This window comes from Ptiloglossa arizonensis, chromosome 4 (genome assembly GCF_051014685.1).
Source record: "Ptiloglossa arizonensis isolate GNS036 chromosome 4, iyPtiAriz1_principal, whole genome shotgun sequence".
In the NCBI taxonomy this organism is placed as follows: Eukaryota; Metazoa; Arthropoda; class Insecta; order Hymenoptera; family Colletidae; genus Ptiloglossa; species Ptiloglossa arizonensis.
The window spans coordinates 2,284,279-2,302,657 of record NC_135051.1 but is presented as its reverse complement, the minus strand read 5'-3'; the positions used below and the strand labels follow the sequence as shown (position 1 = coordinate 2,302,657).

Here is an 18,379-nt window from a genome sequence, read left to right as displayed (position 1 = left end):
ACTGTCCTCCACCTAGCTAACGATTCCTTGACGATACGACTCAGATCTAACCGAAAAACTCTCTAAAAAAAAAAAGGAAACGACCAAGTGGTTGATGTCGAGTGACCAATCCCGCACTTTTCGTTTCTAGAAACGACCGAAGTCCCAGCTACTCTATCCGGATGCCGCAGCAAGGTGTGTCGATCGACGATTCCGACCCGGATCCAAGTTCAGAGCCGACGGTGCACTCGCAGAGCGAGTCGAGATGACTGTAGCGTGCCAGGTGTGGCGCACAACGCGTCACCTTCGACCCGAGGACCTCGAAAGTGAGGATCCAGTCCTTCTGAAGGATACCAAGACGCTCCGGTAACGCGAGCTGTCGTTCCTGACCAGCAACTGTGCCGCGAAACCGAGCACAGCCTGGTACATCCGTCTGGAGAACGACTCCAGGATCATCCCTATGAAAAGATTCCGTTTATAGGATCCCCTATGAAACGTTCGAGCTTCTTCGGTGTCTTACTCTCGGGAGATAGAGTGAATCTTAAAGAGACTAATCGACGTTAGACCAAGAGTCTCGTCTCGCGACGAGTACGGTTCAAGGGAACTTGTAACGGTGTTCCAGTGAGTCTGGTGCGGATTGGACAATGCCACGGCAAAAGGACACACTTTCGTTTATTCGTGAATTCTCCCCGCGGTGTGCTTCTCGAGCTTCTTTCGGATCGAACCTTCGCCTCGCTCCGTTCCTGCCCCTTTCCTTCCGACGAGAGTGAAGAGAATAAAAAACCAAAAAAAAAAAAAAATGGAAAAAAAAGAATCGCGTGAAACGTCGACACGAACTCGCGGCAAGTCGGAGGACTGCTCGTGACGCTTCGAAGGAACTTGCGCGCCAGACGCGAGATCCAATAAGTTACGTACGTGTCGATATCTATGTGTATACAGCTATGTTAAACGCAAACCCACCTGTTGGCGCGACTATTGAAAATTCAATCCGTTGGTTACCGAGCAACGGGGTCCCTCTGGCCTCTCGTTAACGGTCCGAGCGTTCGCCCCATTGTTTCCGTAGATTTTTTACCGTTCATCGTCGTTGGTTATTTGTGATAATAGTGTTAAACGATCGCTTCTCGGAGCGCGTGACCGCGACACGAACGCGCCGACTCGAAGGGATTGATCTCTACCGTTTCAGGGGAATGCGACCGATCGGGGCCCGAACCCCCCACTCCTTCTTCGTAACCGGAGATCTCGTCACTGAAACGCTAGATGGCGTCACTGCGGCCACGCGACCAAACGCCACGGTACCGTCGGTCTCCTCTAACCCTACTTAACGAACGATTATTCGCGTCATCGCGTTGCGGGAACTGCGCCATCCAGTGTTTCAGCCACGTTGCAAAGTAAAAACTCTTCGAAAGAGAGAAAAAGAGAGAGAGAGAAAGAAAGAAAGAGAGAGGGAGAGAAAGAGAGAGAGAGACACACACACATACAGAGAGAGAGAGAGAGTCGTACCGTATTCCCCTTACAGGGCAGAAATTAATACCACCCGTTGTACTGGATAAGAAAATATTTACCTCCACGGATGTACCATTCGTACAGTTCTCGTGTTGGAACAATATTTTTGCCTCCAGATGTAACGAACCCCCGTATAACACACGAGACTCGTAACTCGTAAAGGTCAACACGAGATAGGTTAGATACAGAGCACACGTGTTATTAAATATTAATCGAACGTTACGATGAATGTTTATTCGAAATAATCTCGGGCACGATTTTCGCTCGTTTACGATAATCGCGAAACATCCGTGTAACTGTACAAAATGAACTCGAACAATTATCGAGGAAGAGTGAGAATCTTTTTTATTTAATTTATTTTACAAGAGAAATCGCACTTTCTGCCTCTTCCTCGATAATCGTTTCTAATCATTGGTAGATACTTCGAAGATTTTGAATAAATATTCCGTAGCCACGAGACCACTTGCGTTGAATTCAAGAAACTATTAACGTTTTGTTTGCTCCTCGAGTAAGATTCAATTTCAACGAATGTTCACCAATCTCGTCGCACGAGACCACAAGTGACGCATTGTACGGGGGTTCGATGCGCGTTACAGGACGCTTCAAAAGTTACGAAAATTTCATTCAGATCCACGTGTGATTCACGCGGTCAATACCACCGTGTACTGTACAGTGTTTTTCTGCGCGAGCACGTGACGTTACACGAACTGTATCGATAACAGAGACAGAACGAAGAAAGCTCGCGTGGAGCAACTCTCGAGACGTTCGAAAGGGTCTCGTGACTTTTGAAACGTCCTGTATCGCGCGACCGAGGTACGTGCACGCGAAACGTTGAATATAAGTATTGTTAATATCGATGGAATTCAAACGGAGAACTCGTCGGGAATTTTTGTACGGGTGTATTCAGATTTTTTCCAAAGCGTTTATTATCGTGATTCGGACGCAGATCACGCGCGATTCGTCGGGGGCAGAGGGACGTCCGATAAACCGAGCTATCGAATTCAGTGCGCGGTTCATTGTATTATGTGATATATCGTCTGCATACGTATCGAACGAATGGAAATAAACATGCGAATAAAATCCATGATCGTTAAACGTCCAGGCGTTCTTTTCTCTCCTATGGATTACAGATTTCAGGATTCCTCGGAGAAGCTAGTTCACAGGTACGTACGAACAATATATACACCGACGATTGGATAACGAGCAATTTTGCAACGATAGGTGGAAAATTTTGGAACAAATGTTATGTGTCTTTCGTCATCGAATGATTTCGAGCGGAAAGTTTTTCTTCGAGTTAATCGAAGAAAATTTGTAGAAGTTACATCGATTATACTATTCTGATATCAATTTTATTTATTTTAGACTTCTAATTCGCATTGTTTGAGATTTCTTTGACTCTGAGTTGTGTGTATTATACTTTTTGTATTTTATTATATTACAACTGCTACATTAAGTAACTGTATCGTACAGCTACTGTATGTTAAATTACGTACTATATTAACTTGTCTTTTTTTCTTCGTTTAGTCAAATTGGTTAGTTAAAATTTGTATTTTTTTACAGGACGTTAATGGCGAAAAAGCCTGATTTTTTCAATTCTCCGAGCTTGAACATTCGTTTTATTTTCCATCCCCAGTTTAGTTGCTCGATTGTTCCTAAAATCACTTACACCGGAGCTCGTGTATTCAAAATTCAATTAGTCAATTATATCCGGAAGCCAATTTCAACAATTCTCCGCCACAGCCGCGTGCAACTTGGAAGGAAAGAGTCTAATTAAATTTTCGAATACAACCACAATCCAATTACGTGCAGTCGTAAATAAATCGACATTCTACCACAATAATTTACCGAAACCTTTAAGCCGTGGAAGTTTCCACTGCTTTCTCGAAACATAATTCACGTTGGAATATAATATCTTCTCCACGGCTTCTCTGGTATCGTAAACTTTACCTTAGTTAAGATCCGTTATTGATCAGCCCATGTGTACAGTAAGTTTTCAGTTTATTATTGAACGCCATCTTCAAAGGGGGTCGGTTATGAAACTAGAATTATCTGGAGTATATATTTCCATTTATACCATAAGTATGTGTAACATCTTTATTTTTAGATATTTGTTGTTTCGTAACCTAATTTTCTTGAAGATAGCCTCCAATTTTGGATCGTCAATAATCAACATATATATATATATATATATATATATATATATATATATATATATATATATATATATATTTAATATTGACCAATAATGGATCTTTAACTCTCTTTTGATTTATTTTTCTTATATATTATTATTGACAGAATTTACGTTACTTTAATTTAATTATTATTATTTTTATCATTTTCATCTCTTTTGATTTATTTTTCTTATATATTATTATTGACAAAGATTACGTTACTTTAATTTAATTATTATTATTATCATTTTCATCTCTTTTGATTTATTTTTCTTATATATTATTATTGACAGACTTTACGTTACTTCAATTTAATTATTATTATTTTTATCATTTTCATCTCTTTCGATTTATTTTTCTTATATATTATTATTATTTACAGAATTTACGTTACTTTAATTATTATTTGTATCATTTCGTGCGAGCGAAGACGTTTTAGATACAGATCACGTTATCCTGCTGTCCTTGGTGCAGTTCAATCTGCAATTCCTCGATGCTCTTTCCTTCCGTTTCCGGTACCAATACAGCAACGAACACGGTACCGATCAAACTGACCATTCCAAACGCGGCGAACGTCGACGAGATTCCCATTGAGTCCACCATGTCTTGGAAACATTTAATCGCAACAATCATCGACGTCCAGTTGCAAATCGTACTCGCGAAAATGGCTGTCGATTTCACGTCTTTTGGAAATATTTTTTCAACGATGATCCAAGGTATCGGTCCAGAACCGACACTGAAAGCGGTCACGAAGATCGGGACACAGAAAAATGGCAACCAGCTGAACACCGACACGCTGTGCGTGTTCTAGAACGAGATAAACAATAACAGAATCTAAAATCAGAATCGGAGTTTGTTTATTCTTCGGAAAAGTACCCTCAAAATTTATTTAACCAGATCACAGCGGAGAGAGATTAAATAATTAAATAGAAATCGAAGAAAAATTAGTTGTTCTTCGATTTAAAAATTGTCTAATTCGAACAATTCTATACAAACGAGGTACAAATCAAATCGAGTCGTTATTATTGTCTAGGTACTCGTATGTTTCATCGATATTGCATAGTTTTTCGAGAAAGAAAGAACGAGCTCACCTGCAGACGAAAATATCCTGATATAATGAACATACAAACAGACATGGTGGACATGCTGAGGAACAACAGAAGTTTCCTGCCGACACGATCGATGAGGCTTTTCGAAAGCAGTGTAGCGATCACGTACGTCAATCCCAGGATAAGCGAAGAAGTTGCCCAGCTTAAGGGGAATCCTATGCGTTTGTATATCACCGTCGCGTAGGAAACGAGAGCGTTCACCCCTGATAACTGTTGGAAGATCATCATGCCTGAAAGAAGATCGATAACAACATAAATAGTACCGTTGTTCCCTCTATAAGATTCTATAGATCTTTCTATAAATCGATTATACAATAATCCTCGCTTTCAAGTGAGTGTCGATGTGCTTGAAAGCGAGGTAGGTAGCGATTTGAACTTCGAACCGAGGCCAACAAAAATATCACGCTAGTACCATCCGAGCACAAGCAGGGATAATTTCGTTACTCGTATCCGAGGTAAAAATCGTTACTTGAAAGCGGGGATCACTGATAGTTTCGATTCTTTCGTTTTCTTTCTTTTAACATTGTCACAATTTTACCTAGAGCGATCATTGTCGCCCTTCTGTGCCGTCTTAGTTCCAAAATGGTGGCCCCTTGAAAAGTGCATGCTTCTTCTTCGGTTAAATAATGTCCTCCTCCGAGTCGTGTCGCTATTTCATCGGCTTCTGTTCGTCTATCCTGCGCGATCAGCCAAACAGGTGATTCGGTCATCAAATGAGACGCGAGTAACAGAACTCCAGGTACCAAGGCACACAAAAGCGACATGGCGGGCACACTGTTGCTAAAACCTGCGCGTTCGTGGGTCCTGTTAAACATTGCTCGTCTTTGTTGAAACAGTGCTCACCTGTGACGTACGCGAACAGAACTCCAAGAGCGACTTGAAACTGGAAAATCGTCCACAATGATTCTCTGACGGTCTCGTTCGCGATTTCGAAAAGGAACATTGGAACCACTGCAGAGGACCCACCGCACGCTACACCAGCCACAAAACGCGACACGAATAGCCTTAAAAAGTAATATCGATACAATACATATTTTATAATTTTTCAATCGTCCTAATATAACCCTTACAGTGACGTTTCGATGCATATTTTTCGACAATCCATGTACAGTAGCTTGCATCGTGTATAATTTACATAACCTATCAATGTGTACACAAGTGACTGTGCAAAGTTCCAAATTCCAAAGATATATATCTAATGTAACCTTTACACGTTTCGATGCATATTTTTCGACAATCCATGCACAGTAGCTTGCATCGTGTATAATTTACATAACCTATCAATATGTACACAAGTGACTGTGCAAAGTTCCAAATTCCAAAGATTGATTCGTGCATGTACAATACGTGCGCGAGAAAATTACATTTGGAGTTGCGAACCTCTGAACAAATGGCTCCTATTGTGACACCGAGTGCAATCTTCTCGCACGTGTACTGTAGCGAAGAGCGAACGGACGTAAAACTGCGACGATAATTCGAAATAAATTTCCCGGGGTGTCTGATAAATTGGATCCGGTAATCGTGTTTACTTAAACCTAATCTCGCGGTGTTTCATTTCTGGAGAATAGAATAGACGGGGGAACGGACGTTAATATTTGCGGTGGGTGGTAAAGATACAGTACCCACCATAGTTTGCTCCGTGCAAACCCAATAACGAACCAGCACAACGATAACACCAGGCTGCTCAGCAGAATGCTCTTCTTACGACCGATCTTGTCAGCAATTATCTTCGCTGGCAGGCTGCCAACCGTGGCGCCGACAGCCACCGAGGCACAGATCCATGAACTTTCCTGTTCGGTGTACGTCAACTGGTCAATTTTACCAAGGATCGACAACGCTGGCGAGGTCCACGCAAGATACGTACCAATCGAAAACGCGGGTAGGGTGGCTACGGTTTTTTTTTTTTTCGGGTATAAAATATTAGGTCGTTCCGAAAGTCGTTTCGTTTTCCAAAATGGAGAATATATAATTTAATAAAATGTTTATAAATTCATAAAATGAATTAATAAAATGTTCGTACGCTCGAAAAGAATCGTGTTTCATTTTCACCGAAAAAAACGAAGTGACTTTCCGAACAACCCAATATATATTTATTATATATATTACACACTTTCTACTTAATTTTACTAATATTCACATTTTACTCATTGCAATATATATTTATTATATATATAAATACTTTGTACTTAATTTTACTAATATTCACATCTTACTCATTGCAATATATATTTATTATATATATAACATACTTTGTACTTAATTTCACTAATATTCACATCTTATTCATTGCACATGGCCACACTCATGCTCGTCGTATATCAATCTTCTTCTTTTATTTTTCTCATTCTTTCCTGTGCAAGTATATGTCAAATGTTTATACACTCGAAAAAAATCGTGTTTCATTTTTACCAAAAAAAAAAAAAAAAAAGTAATGACTTTCCGAACAATCTAATATTTTGCAAGTATTTCAAAGACCGATCACCGAACGTATCAGTCGATGTGAGTGGATTTAATGATAAAATATTTCGCGTTAAAGGCTCAAGGTCTCATCGGAGACGAGTTAAATTTTAACAACGATTATTGACCCTTGTTTATCAATATTCCCAGGTTGTTGTGACAGGAGACGTCTCGAAGACTTTAATTATGAATATTTATTCACAATTTTAACGGTTACTTTAAAAGAACCAGTTCAATACTTAAAACGACTCAATAATATTATGTACTGTACGGGAAAGGAAAGATGAGTTCTGAAAAAAACTACAAGTGATATTGGGTACAAGTATCTTAATCAGCCTCCTTAAAACGTGCTATCGATATTTATTCATAGCACCGTGTTATTTTTAACTTGGAACTGATCTTTCGTTTCTTCTGGAATACCACTACCTGCTCGCGCAAAGATAAGTGGTATGTACCCGTGACTGGTTAGACACGAGTGAGTATTGTGTCAGACATTTTGGTTAGCCAGCTCATTCTACTTACTCAGACGCGTGTGTACATATCACCTTCGTGTACAATCTACTCGAACAAAAATACGCAAATGCGCAAAAAATGATGCGATTACAAACAGTCTACGATTTTGGATTTCAAATTTTTTTTTTTTAAGAAAAAGTAACCGTTGCGAATAATTTGAGAACACAGTCGAACACAATGTATAACGAAGAGCTGGAAAGAATGCTCATGGATGCAATGCAAATTCGTTTATCCGAATCTTTGCGAAAAGTTATGTCAGATATGAGTTAGGTCAGTACATATCACCTTCGTGTACAATCTACTCAAATAAAAATACGCAAAGCCGCAAAAAGTGATCCGATTTGAAACAGTCTACGATTTTGGATTTCAAATTTTTTTTTTCAAACAATCTACGATTTTGGATTTCAATTTTTTTTTTTTTAAGAAAAAGTAACCGTTGCAAACAATTTGAGAACGCAGTCGAACACAATGTATAACGAAGAGCTGGAAAGAATGCACATGGATGCAATTTAAATTCGTTTATCCGAATCTTTGCAAAATGTTATGTCAGATCTGGGTTAGGTCAGTCAATTATTACGTAGAATTTTGCACGAATGATAGCACGGGTACCGTGAAGTTGGAATTTATGGACGAAAAGACGTTTCTCTCGACGAGTGCATTCTTTCCAGTTCCTTCCTGTACATTTGCTTCGCGCTCGCACGAAACCGATTCCCACGGGGCAAACGATAGGTCGGAGCAGGCTGGTTTTGATTTCACGCGGAATAAAGAATTCATCCGTTCTCAGGAATCTCACCCAGCAGCACCACGGTATACCGCGGAAGTCTGTCGACCGGTTGGTCGCGTGTTCGATCGTCGTTCGCGAGCGACACCGACATTTCCGCGGCCGCGGCGGAACACACTGTTGGATCACGCGTAGAACTCGTCGATTGATAAACACCCAAACGTCAGAAATCCGTCTCGCGGCGACTGAAAAATTTCCGCGTCGTGACCCTCTTATCGCGATTCTGTTATCGACGCGATGACCCGTGACTTCGATGCGACACCACGTCGATCCATGGTAAACGTTGATCGATTGGCAAGGTTGTGTAACGCGTGGTTTTTTACGTTGAATTATTTTTGCGGAGAAGACGGAGTCACGGACGCGATACGAAATGAACACTTCTCGATCTTGTCGGTGGTTGGACGAATTGTCGAAACAGACAGAATATGATATTGTGGGAATTTATTTAGTTAGTGCTGACGGTGGTTATAAAATACGTGTGTACAAAGGTTTGGGATATACGTGTAATGAATGAAGTGGTAGTAGGAACAAAACATTTACAGAGCTCACAGTTAATAACTACGCTGACCACGCTGACCACGCTGACTCCGCTGACCACCCTGACCACGCTGACTACGCTGACTACGCTGTTTTTTCTTCACGCGACACGACACGCTTCGACAATTTTTCAACAATGAAAGCTACCCTAAATACTCTTCTCTCGTACCATACAATTAATAACTACGTTGACCACGCTGATCATGCTGACCACGCTGACCACGCTGACCACGCTGACTACGCTGACTACGCTGACCACGCTGACCACGCTGACCACGCTGACCACGCTGACTACGCTGACCACGCTGACCACGCTGACTACGCTGACTACGCTGACTAGTGACCACGCTGACTCTGCTAATTACGTTGTTTTTTCTTCACGCGACACGACACGCTTCGACAATTTTTCAACAATGAAAGCTGCCCTAAATACTCTTCTCTCGTACCATACAATTAATAACTACGTTGACCACGCTGACTACGCTGACCACAGTGACCACGCTGACCACGCTGACCACGCTGACCACGCTGACTACGCTGACTACAGTGACCACGCTGACCACGCTGACAACTGCTGGCTTCACTAACCACGCTGACTACGCTATTTTTTCTTCACGCGACGTGACAATTTTCCAACAATGACTACTCTTGACTGCCAATAACTGCCCTAAACGCTCTTCTCTCGCACCTTATATTCTCACACGCATTAATTCCCTTTCATTCTAATTCTTAATCTCTTACACTCCATGCATCTGGTCACGTGCGTCGAAAATTTCCCAATACGGTGCTATCTCAATCGCTCTTATTTCACACCTCGCTCGCTCATCTGTCCCAAACACTTCGGATTCTCTCCTGACAACACGCAATCTCTTTCATTCTCACGCATTACCACGATATCAATTCTGATTTCTACCGTCTATCAACGACACGAATATTTGCACGAGACATTTGTAACCGACGAACGAGAAAGGTATATTCTATTATCGATAAATAAAAAATGAAACGATTTGATAAAATCTTAAGTACTTCAATTCGCGAAATTTCCCGGAAGTCGTGTCACCGTTTCAGAAATTCGCGAGATTGTGTATCTCTTTGGCTACAGTGTACTTCCGTGAGAAAATTTAGTAAACGCTTGAAACAATTGTTTTTTTTTACACCATCGAACGTATTACGTTTAAACAGGACAAAGGGACAATGAAGGACAGATTCGTTTCGTGGATGGAATAATTTATTCAGGTGTAAATTGCGTTACACGTTACAATTGAAAGGGAGAAACGAATGCGAATTAAGTTCGTTCTTTCTCGGGGCTTCGATACCACGTAGAACGAACTCGAAAAGCATTCAGAAAGTTTGATTACCCCCCACCAGCCAAGTACCACTCGACGAAGATACGTTGCACGAAAGTACTCGCGATTGAACGAAATGCACCCTTTAATCGCTCGTATGCTCGTTGGAAAAGCGATACGTAAGAACGAAACAAATACGAGAGTTACAATTTACATTTTCATCCATTTTCGGAAATGGAAAACGAAATTACTCGATTGTAAAAGTTCTCGTAACTCGTTGGTGCGTAAACTTCGTTTTCTTTTTTACTCTTACTTTTTTTTAACGAAAATGATACAAATTTCTAACCCTTTGCGCCGTGCTTCGAACAGATACGTCTATTGCGATACAAAGTCAAAAAGAAAGACTTCATGGAAATTCGAGTGCGATTCGTTTCACTGTGACCGGAATCTATTTAAAAACGAATGGACAATGAAACAATTCCATTGAACGAGTAGCTAACCTTATCGTTAAATCTGAACGAACTCTACCCTAGAGATTACAGTAAATAATACAAAAAAAGAAGAATTTCCATGACGACCTCTTTTCCAGCCTTACGTAACCTTTTCGTTCACTCCTCACCGAGCTCTTTATTATCATATTTCCACCCAATATTATTACTCTCTACCTCCATTTTCCTTCTTACATTCTCACGTTACAATTTCTTTCAATTTTTTACCACCATTCGTTACAATACACAGCTCGGTTGAGACCGACCGAATCGTTATTATTTTATTCATCGACAATCTTGAGCTTCGATATCTTGTGCAAACTTTCCCCAGAAAACGATCCCTAAATTCCTGAGCAACTTTTCGACGCGGAAGTGGCTACCGTTACTTGGCTTCCGGCAGATTGGTCGCCAGGACCCTGAATCCGTTGTGATCGGCCACGTAATGGACCTGTTGCAGCACACCATTCGGGTCGATGTAACTGTAAGCTCCCCTCGTCGTCCCATCCAAAGACCTCGACTCCGTTTTCGCGCTCGAGTCACCGGTGTACGAGTAATCGTATCGTCCAAGGGAGTCCTGAGTGTGATGGAGGGCGCTGTGCAGCAGCCTGTACGGTAAAACCGGAAGTACGTAGGATCCAGGGACCGGGTTCGGTCTCTGGACGCTGCCCAGCGACACCAGCTTCTCCATTTCCAACGAATTCCCGTGAATGACATCCTCGTTCGCTCGTCGAGCGCTCGGACTCGATGACGTTGACAGTTGCGACGTTAACGTCGGACTCGCCGTTATCTTCGCGAGACTCGTATCCGGTTTTGGCACTTCGATCTTCTCCGCCTCGGACCGCGAGAGGAGAAATGGATTCTTCGCGGTCTGTGGAAAAAATCAAGTCATTTCAACGGTTTGGAATAATTTTCAGAAATTTCTATCGATGAAATTGTAAGATTGTAAGGGACAGTTGTGAACACTTCTTTTTGTTCTTCATCGTGTTTTCGTATCGCGAGAAGCAGATAAAATTGCGCGAGAGGAGAAATGGATTCTTCGCGGTCTGTGGAAAAAATCAAGTCGTTTCAACGGTTTGGAATAATTTTCAGAAATTTCTATCGATGAAATTGTAAGATTGTAAGGGACAATTGTGAGCACTTTTTTTTGTTTTTTCATCGAGTGTCACTGTTTTCGTATTCTTTTGAGAAATTTCTATGGATGAAATTGTAACGGACACTGGTGAACACTTTTTATTGTTTCTTCATCGAGTGTCACTGTTTTCATATTCACGAAAAGCAGATAACGTTGTTTACGAGAATGGAAAAATTAAATTTTACTTCTTTTCTTCGTGATCTTCTAATACCAAGAATCCAAGGAAAAACGAGTGTTACTTAAATATTGCTAAGGTTTCTCGAATCGTGATCGTATTCGGAGTATTTTCAATCTTGAACAATACTTTGGATAGTGTGTGATTAAAAATAGTCCGAACGAGGTCGTGATCCATTTTTATTACGAAAATCTCGCCTATTCTTCGATCTAATCTATATTTCGTAGAAATGAGTGAGTAGCAGGGTAAAGAATATTAAAAAAAAAAAGAAAGGAAAAAATGGTGGAATTTCTGAAGAAATTTCTTGTAAATTTCTCGTAAATTTCTCGCTTACCGCGATCTCTCGAACAGCTAGATTCTTCTGGTCGCTCTTCCCCAGTTGCGCAAAGCTGAAATAAGATGGCAGGATCTTGTACGAGAGAACGTTCGACTGATAGTTGGACTGATCCCTTAACTGAGACTTCTGCAACTCCTCCAGATGATTTTTCTTCGCCAGCGCCACTTCCGGCGTGTCCTGGATCTCCTGGAGATCATTCTTGGGCGGTTGGGGCAAATTGCTAGCGCTCACTCTGAAACCGTTCTGATCATCAGCGGTGTAAGTCACCGTTTGGAGAATACCATTCGCGTCTATGTAGGAATAACCTGTAGGGAAGAATAAAATGGAAGCTCGAGTTAAGTATCACGAAGATAACATTGTTTAGAAAAATTCAATTTCACTTCGTTTCTTTACGATCCTCCAAAACCAAGAACGAAAGAAAGGACACGTGTTACTATTTAAACGAAAGGTGCACGTTTATATATCAATGGAAATTTTAACAGGAAGGTAGAGTAATTGGAACAATTTATTAGAATCTTCTTTTTGTAGAAGAATATTTATACCTTGATAGAATATTTATGCTTTGGTTGCACGTTTATATATCAATGGAAATTTTAAGAGGAAGGTAGAGTAATTGGAACAATTTATTAGAATCTTCTTTTTGTAGAAGAATATTTATACCTTGATAGAATATTTATGCTTTGGTTGCACGTTTATATATCAATGGAAATTTTAAGAGGAAGGTAGAGTAATTGGAACAATTTATTAGAATTTTCTTTTTGTAGAAGAATATTTATACCTTGATAGAATATTTATGCTTTGGTTGCACATTTATATATCAATGGAAATTTTAAGAGGAAGGTAGAATTATTGAAACAATTTATTAAAATCTTCTTTTTGTAGAAGAATATTTATACCTTGATAGAATATTTATGCTTTGGTTGCACGTTTATATATTAATGGAAATTTTAAGAGGAAGGTAGAGTAATTGAAACAATTTATTACAATTTTCGTTTTGTAGAAGAATATTTATACCTTGATAGAATATTTATGCTTTGGTTGCACGTTTATATATCAATGGAAATTTTAAGAGGAAAGTAGAATAATTGGAACAATTTATTAGAATCTTCTTTTTGTAGAAGAATATTTTATACTTCGGTGGAATATTTATGCTTTGGTATTGGAATTGAGCATAAAATTTGACGTAATATTTGAACAATTTTTGTTAGTATAATACATCGAAGTTTCAGTGAAATTTTCAATCTGTTTCTCAAGCTCTTCCCGATAGTCTACCTTTCCGAAGTGACGAATGCAATGTTAATGGGTTGTCGTAACGACTCTGACGAATGTATGCGCATACCAGATATTCACGTATATGGTCAAAGGTACACGACACCGCTGGAAGGATGCGAGAACGTCGAGGCACGCATTGTTTAAAATAATAGAAGATGGATCTGTTGCATGGGCGTTTGTTGCGTCACATCGATCATCGTTCCTAAGGTAATCGTTCGCAAACGTAGGCAGCACTGTCTGTCTCGTAATGTGCAGGAAAGGAATGTATGTCGTTGATGCTTTTAAGACTCATCGGGGAGAAATGTCCTCCACCAGTGAACCTGTCAGTCCACGAATTGAACTTTTCTCTTCGATTTTCAGGTAAAAGTTTTCGGTTAAAAATGACAGAGCACACACGATTTGTCAATTACTATAGAAACAAAAATATAACAATTGTAAAAGAATGGTTTCTAAATTGAAAGACACACAAAGTGCAAAGTTTCAAATTGATATCGCAAACACTTCACTTTTTATAGATGCTCTAATTTTTATCACGTTTATTGTACAATCGTCTGAAAATTTGTCGATTGATTTGACTCAGTTTGTAAATTAAAATTTAGGTCTAGTCTAGTATTTTAAATTGAAAAAAATGCTTTATACGAAGAGATCGCCTTCTCTTCAATTTTCAGATAAAAGTTTTCGGTTAAAAATGACAGGACACACTATTTGTCAATTACTATAGAAACAAAAATGCAATAATTGTAAAAGAATGGTTTCTAAATTAATCGATCAATATCGATTATATGAAATATAATTTTATTTGAAATTACTCAAATCGATATCTCAAACACTTTACATTTTATAGATGCTCCAATTTCTTCACGTTTATTGTGCGTGTATTGTAAAAATGACAGAGCACACACGGTTTGTCAATGACTGTAGAAACAAAAATGCAATCATTGTAAAAGAATGGTTTCTAAATTGAAAGACACACAAAGTGCAAAGTTTCAAATCGATATCTCAAACACTTTACATTTTATAGATGCTTCAATTTTGTCACGTTTATTGTACAATTGTCTTAAAATGTCTCCAATGATTTGACCCAGTTTGTAAATTAAAATTTAGGTCCAGTATCTTAGATTGAGTAATGATTTATACAGAGAGATCGCCTACCACCCTGCGTGATTCCATTCAAACTGGACTCCGATTTAGCGTGATGAGGTCCAGTAAACGAATAATGGTACCCTCCGGATCCGTCCTGTATATGAAACTGCCTTAATGGTGTTAAAGATCCCAATGGGCTCAACCAAACATTGGCGATCGGTGCAGCGAGACTTTGCCCGAGGAAGACGCTAAACAGGATTCTCTGAAACAAAGTTTGCGTTCAAAATTGTTTTCTACCGCGAGAATAGTTTCACTATAAATGAGACACTTTCTCTAAATTTCGTAAAACCAGTCTTCGTTGCTTACTCGAACCTCAAATTCTAATATCATCTTCGAATACAAATATTGAAACGGTGAGTTAATCGTTTTGAATGTTTGCGATGGTAAATATAATATTTCTTTTAACCAGTCTTCGTTGTTTATTCAAACCCCAAATTCTAATATCATCTTCGAATACAAATATTTAAACGGTAAGTTAATCGTTTTGAATGTTTGCGATGGTAAATATATTTCTTTTAACCAGTCTTCGTTGTTTATTCAAACCCCAAATTCTAATATCATCTTCGAATATAAATATTTAAACGGTAAGTTAATCGTTTTGAATGTTTGCGATGGTAAACATAATATTTCTTTTAACCAGTCTTCGTTGTTTATTCAAACCCCAAATTCTAATATCATCTTCGAATATAAATATTTAAACGGTAAGTTAATCGTTTTGAATGTTTGCGATGGTAAATATAATATTTCTTTTAAATTATGTTATATTCCCGATCGTTCCAATAATGTGCAACCTTTGACAATTTTCTTAAGAATACATTACTATTCGTTCGATGTATTATCGTTCAATGAAAGATTGAGCAAAGAAAATTCGAACGACACTGTCACGCGATTCATCCGACGTAACGATGTAAGGATTTATTGAAAAGAGTCGAAATTCGTTTTCTCGAAAACTGTTAATGAGAGTCCGGCTCGTTGGCGAACTCCGGTTGAACGTAAACTATACAGGCGCGGGCAATTTAAAACTTCCGAGTTCAGAAGCCGATTCCGCTTGGACTAATTGAGATTGCATCTACCGAGCTGCTTCGTAAAACTCGGAAATTAGATGACAACCGTGACGGGCTCGGATGAAACTTCCCTTATTTGCACTTCGCCGCTGAAACGCTGTTAGAGCGTTCCTCCGGCGCGCGTCTCGTGTCATAAACTACTTTAAGATTACAATTTCACCCCATTCATATTCAAGGTTTACACGCGCGGAGCTGTTTGAAATCAATTCGCGGCCGAAAGAGGGATCGTTCTGTTGGATCTCGGGATGTTTGCAAAAGAAGAACCGCTGCGAGATAACTGGACAAAAATTTCTTCAACCTAACAGTAATTGGGAATCTACGTTTGAATTTTGTCGAGGTTTGGATTTCAAATACGACTTCTAAATAATTTATTTCGATACGTAACTTTAAATGTCATATTTCATTAATTGAATTAGATTATAAATACAATGTTTCGAATTTAAAAAAATGAATTTTGTTTGAAAATATAGTATATAATTCCCTTAAGGATGGAATTAAATCTAGTTTATATCAATTTCTTCAACGTGACAGTAATTGGAAATATACGTTTGAATTTGAAAAATGATTTGTAAGTAATTTATTTCAATACGTAACTTTAAATGTCGTATTTTATTATTTGAATTAAATTATAAATACCATGTTTTGATTTAAAAAAAATTAAATTTTTTTTGAAAATAATGTATATAATGATTCTCTTGCGGGTGAAATTAAATCTAGATTATATCAATTTCTTCAACGTGACAGTAATTGGAAATATACGTTTAAATTTTATCGAGGTCTGGAATTGAAAAACGATTTGTGAGTAATTTATTTCGATACGTAACTTTAAATGTCGTGTTTCATTATTCGAATTAGATTATTAATACAATAATTTGATTTAAAAAAAATGAATTTTGTCTGAAAACATAGTATATAATTCCTTTAAGGGTGGAATTAAATCTAGTTTATATCAATTTCTTCAACGTGACAGTAATTGGAAATATACGTTTAAATTTTATCGAGGTCTGAAATTGAAAAACGATTTGTGAGTAATTTATTTCGATACGTAACTTTAAATATCGTGTTTTATTATTTGAATTAGATTATAAATACAATGTTTTGAATTTTAAAAAAATGAATTTTGTCTGAAAAAAATAGTATACAATGATTCCCTTAAGAGTAGAATTAAATTTTTTCATAATTTCAATCGCAATTTTATTTCTCTCAAGAATGAAGTTTCTCGAACTGTGTTGCGCAAAGAATCGTATTAAACAAATAAGAAAATGAAATAAAAGTAACACCAATTCCATTAAAGTACAAATTACATCTTCCTTTGCAAAAATCACAATTTGTCTCGTTACTCACGTAGACGTGCGTTAATTTGCGACCGAATTTATAATATACTTATCTATACTTTTATTTTAATTACAAGTGTTCCGTAAATATAAATATTACTCGATGAGGACTGCATTACGACTGAAAATATTTGAAAACTACCGATATAGATCGTATTCAAGTTACCAATGATAAAATCAGAATTAGTCTCGTTACTTACTTAGACGTGCGTTAATCTACGACCCCAATTTATAATATACATATCTATACTTTTATTTTAATTAGAAGTGTTCCGTAAATATAAATATTACTCGATGAGGACTGTATTACGACTGAAAATATTTAAAAACTATCGATATAGATCGTATTCAAGTTACCAATGATAAAATCAGAATTAGTCTCGTTACTTACTTAAACGTGCGTTAATTTACGACCCCAATTTATAATATACGTATCTATACTTTTATTTTAATTAGAAGTGTTCCGTAAATATAAATATTACTCGATGAGGACTGTATTACGACTGAAAATATTTGAAAAATGTCGATATAGATCGTATTCAAGTTACCTACGATACTCCAAAAAGTCTGTTACGCGCGAGTAAGAACCCCCGATAGCATATACTCGAAGGGTCGTAGGACCCCGTGGAAATTCACGACCGTGGTGGAAAGTAAAAGTCGGGTTCACTCACGAGTATCATGTTCGGTGGTGCGCAGATCGAAAGGCTGTAACCTGGACACCGAGTGGCTCGTGGATCCTCTCGTCTTTTCACAACTTTTTCCTAGCCGGCTGCTCGGATAATCCCAGTGTGGCTCAGCTAACGGTTATGAGAGTGTGAGCTCTTCGTAGCATCCTCTTATATAGGGCCCCGGTGGTTATGCCCGTCGAGCGGTGCACTTACGTCCCCACCATGCACGCCTCCTATCGGGGCCCTATGGGGCACCGCGAGGCCCTCGGTGCACGGCCAGAACTGCCCAGGATCACAAATCACCCCGAGTTCGATTTCCAGCCCGATAAATCAATGTTTATTGGCCCCGGTACGAGCCGTCGATCTCTCGCACATTCCGCCGCGCATCCACCCCGTGGATGTTATCGATGTTTTGTCTTCTTCTCGC

General features: G+C 38.7%; 3 protein-coding genes across 5 annotated transcripts in view; 1 reads left to right on the top strand and 2 right to left on the bottom strand.

Moving 5' to 3' along the window:
- The window catches only part of Oamb (Octopamine receptor in mushroom bodies), a 33,850-nt gene extending 31,256 nt beyond the window's left edge, over window positions 1-2,594 (top strand). For both annotated transcript variants that reach the window (XM_076308728.1, XM_076308725.1), the window contains one exon: window positions 131-2,594. In XM_076308728.1, the coding sequence (XP_076164843.1) occupies window positions 131-248 (118 nt within the window). In that variant the 3' untranslated portion in view covers window positions 249-2,594. The remainder of the gene's footprint in view (window positions 1-130) is intronic.
- Window positions 2,595-3,710: 1,116 nt separating this feature from the next.
- Window positions 3,711-8,788, bottom strand: LOC143145714 (facilitated trehalose transporter Tret1-like). 2 transcript variants are annotated; one of them, XM_076309356.1, is made up of 6 exons: window positions 8,529-8,788; window positions 6,388-6,653; window positions 5,609-5,769; window positions 5,304-5,545; window positions 4,748-4,995; window positions 3,711-4,463 (listed from the first exon to the last, which is right to left on the bottom strand). In XM_076309356.1, exons 1-6 carry the CDS (start codon window positions 8,608-8,610, stop codon window positions 4,092-4,094), a joined length of 1,371 nt encoding a protein of 456 aa, XP_076165471.1. In that variant the 5' UTR covers window positions 8,611-8,788; the 3' UTR covers window positions 3,711-4,091. The 2 variants fall into 2 exon arrangements, with proteins under 2 accessions (XP_076165471.1, XP_076165470.1); XM_076309355.1 differs by having other exon boundaries at window positions 3,718-4,463; window positions 5,304-5,552; window positions 6,392-6,653; window positions 8,529-8,773.
- A 1,481-nt stretch (window positions 8,789-10,269) lies between these two features.
- Cpr16 (cuticular protein 16) lies at window positions 10,270-18,001 on the bottom strand. Its single transcript, XM_076309357.1, has 4 exons — window positions 17,956-18,001; window positions 14,896-15,088; window positions 12,469-12,776; window positions 10,270-11,695 (listed from the first exon to the last, which is right to left on the bottom strand). The coding sequence occupies exons 1-4, from the start codon at window positions 17,962-17,964 to the stop codon at window positions 11,210-11,212; spliced, it is 996 nt and encodes a 331-aa protein (XP_076165472.1). The 5' UTR covers window positions 17,965-18,001; the 3' UTR covers window positions 10,270-11,209.
- Between the last annotated feature and the right edge of the window lie 378 nt (window positions 18,002-18,379).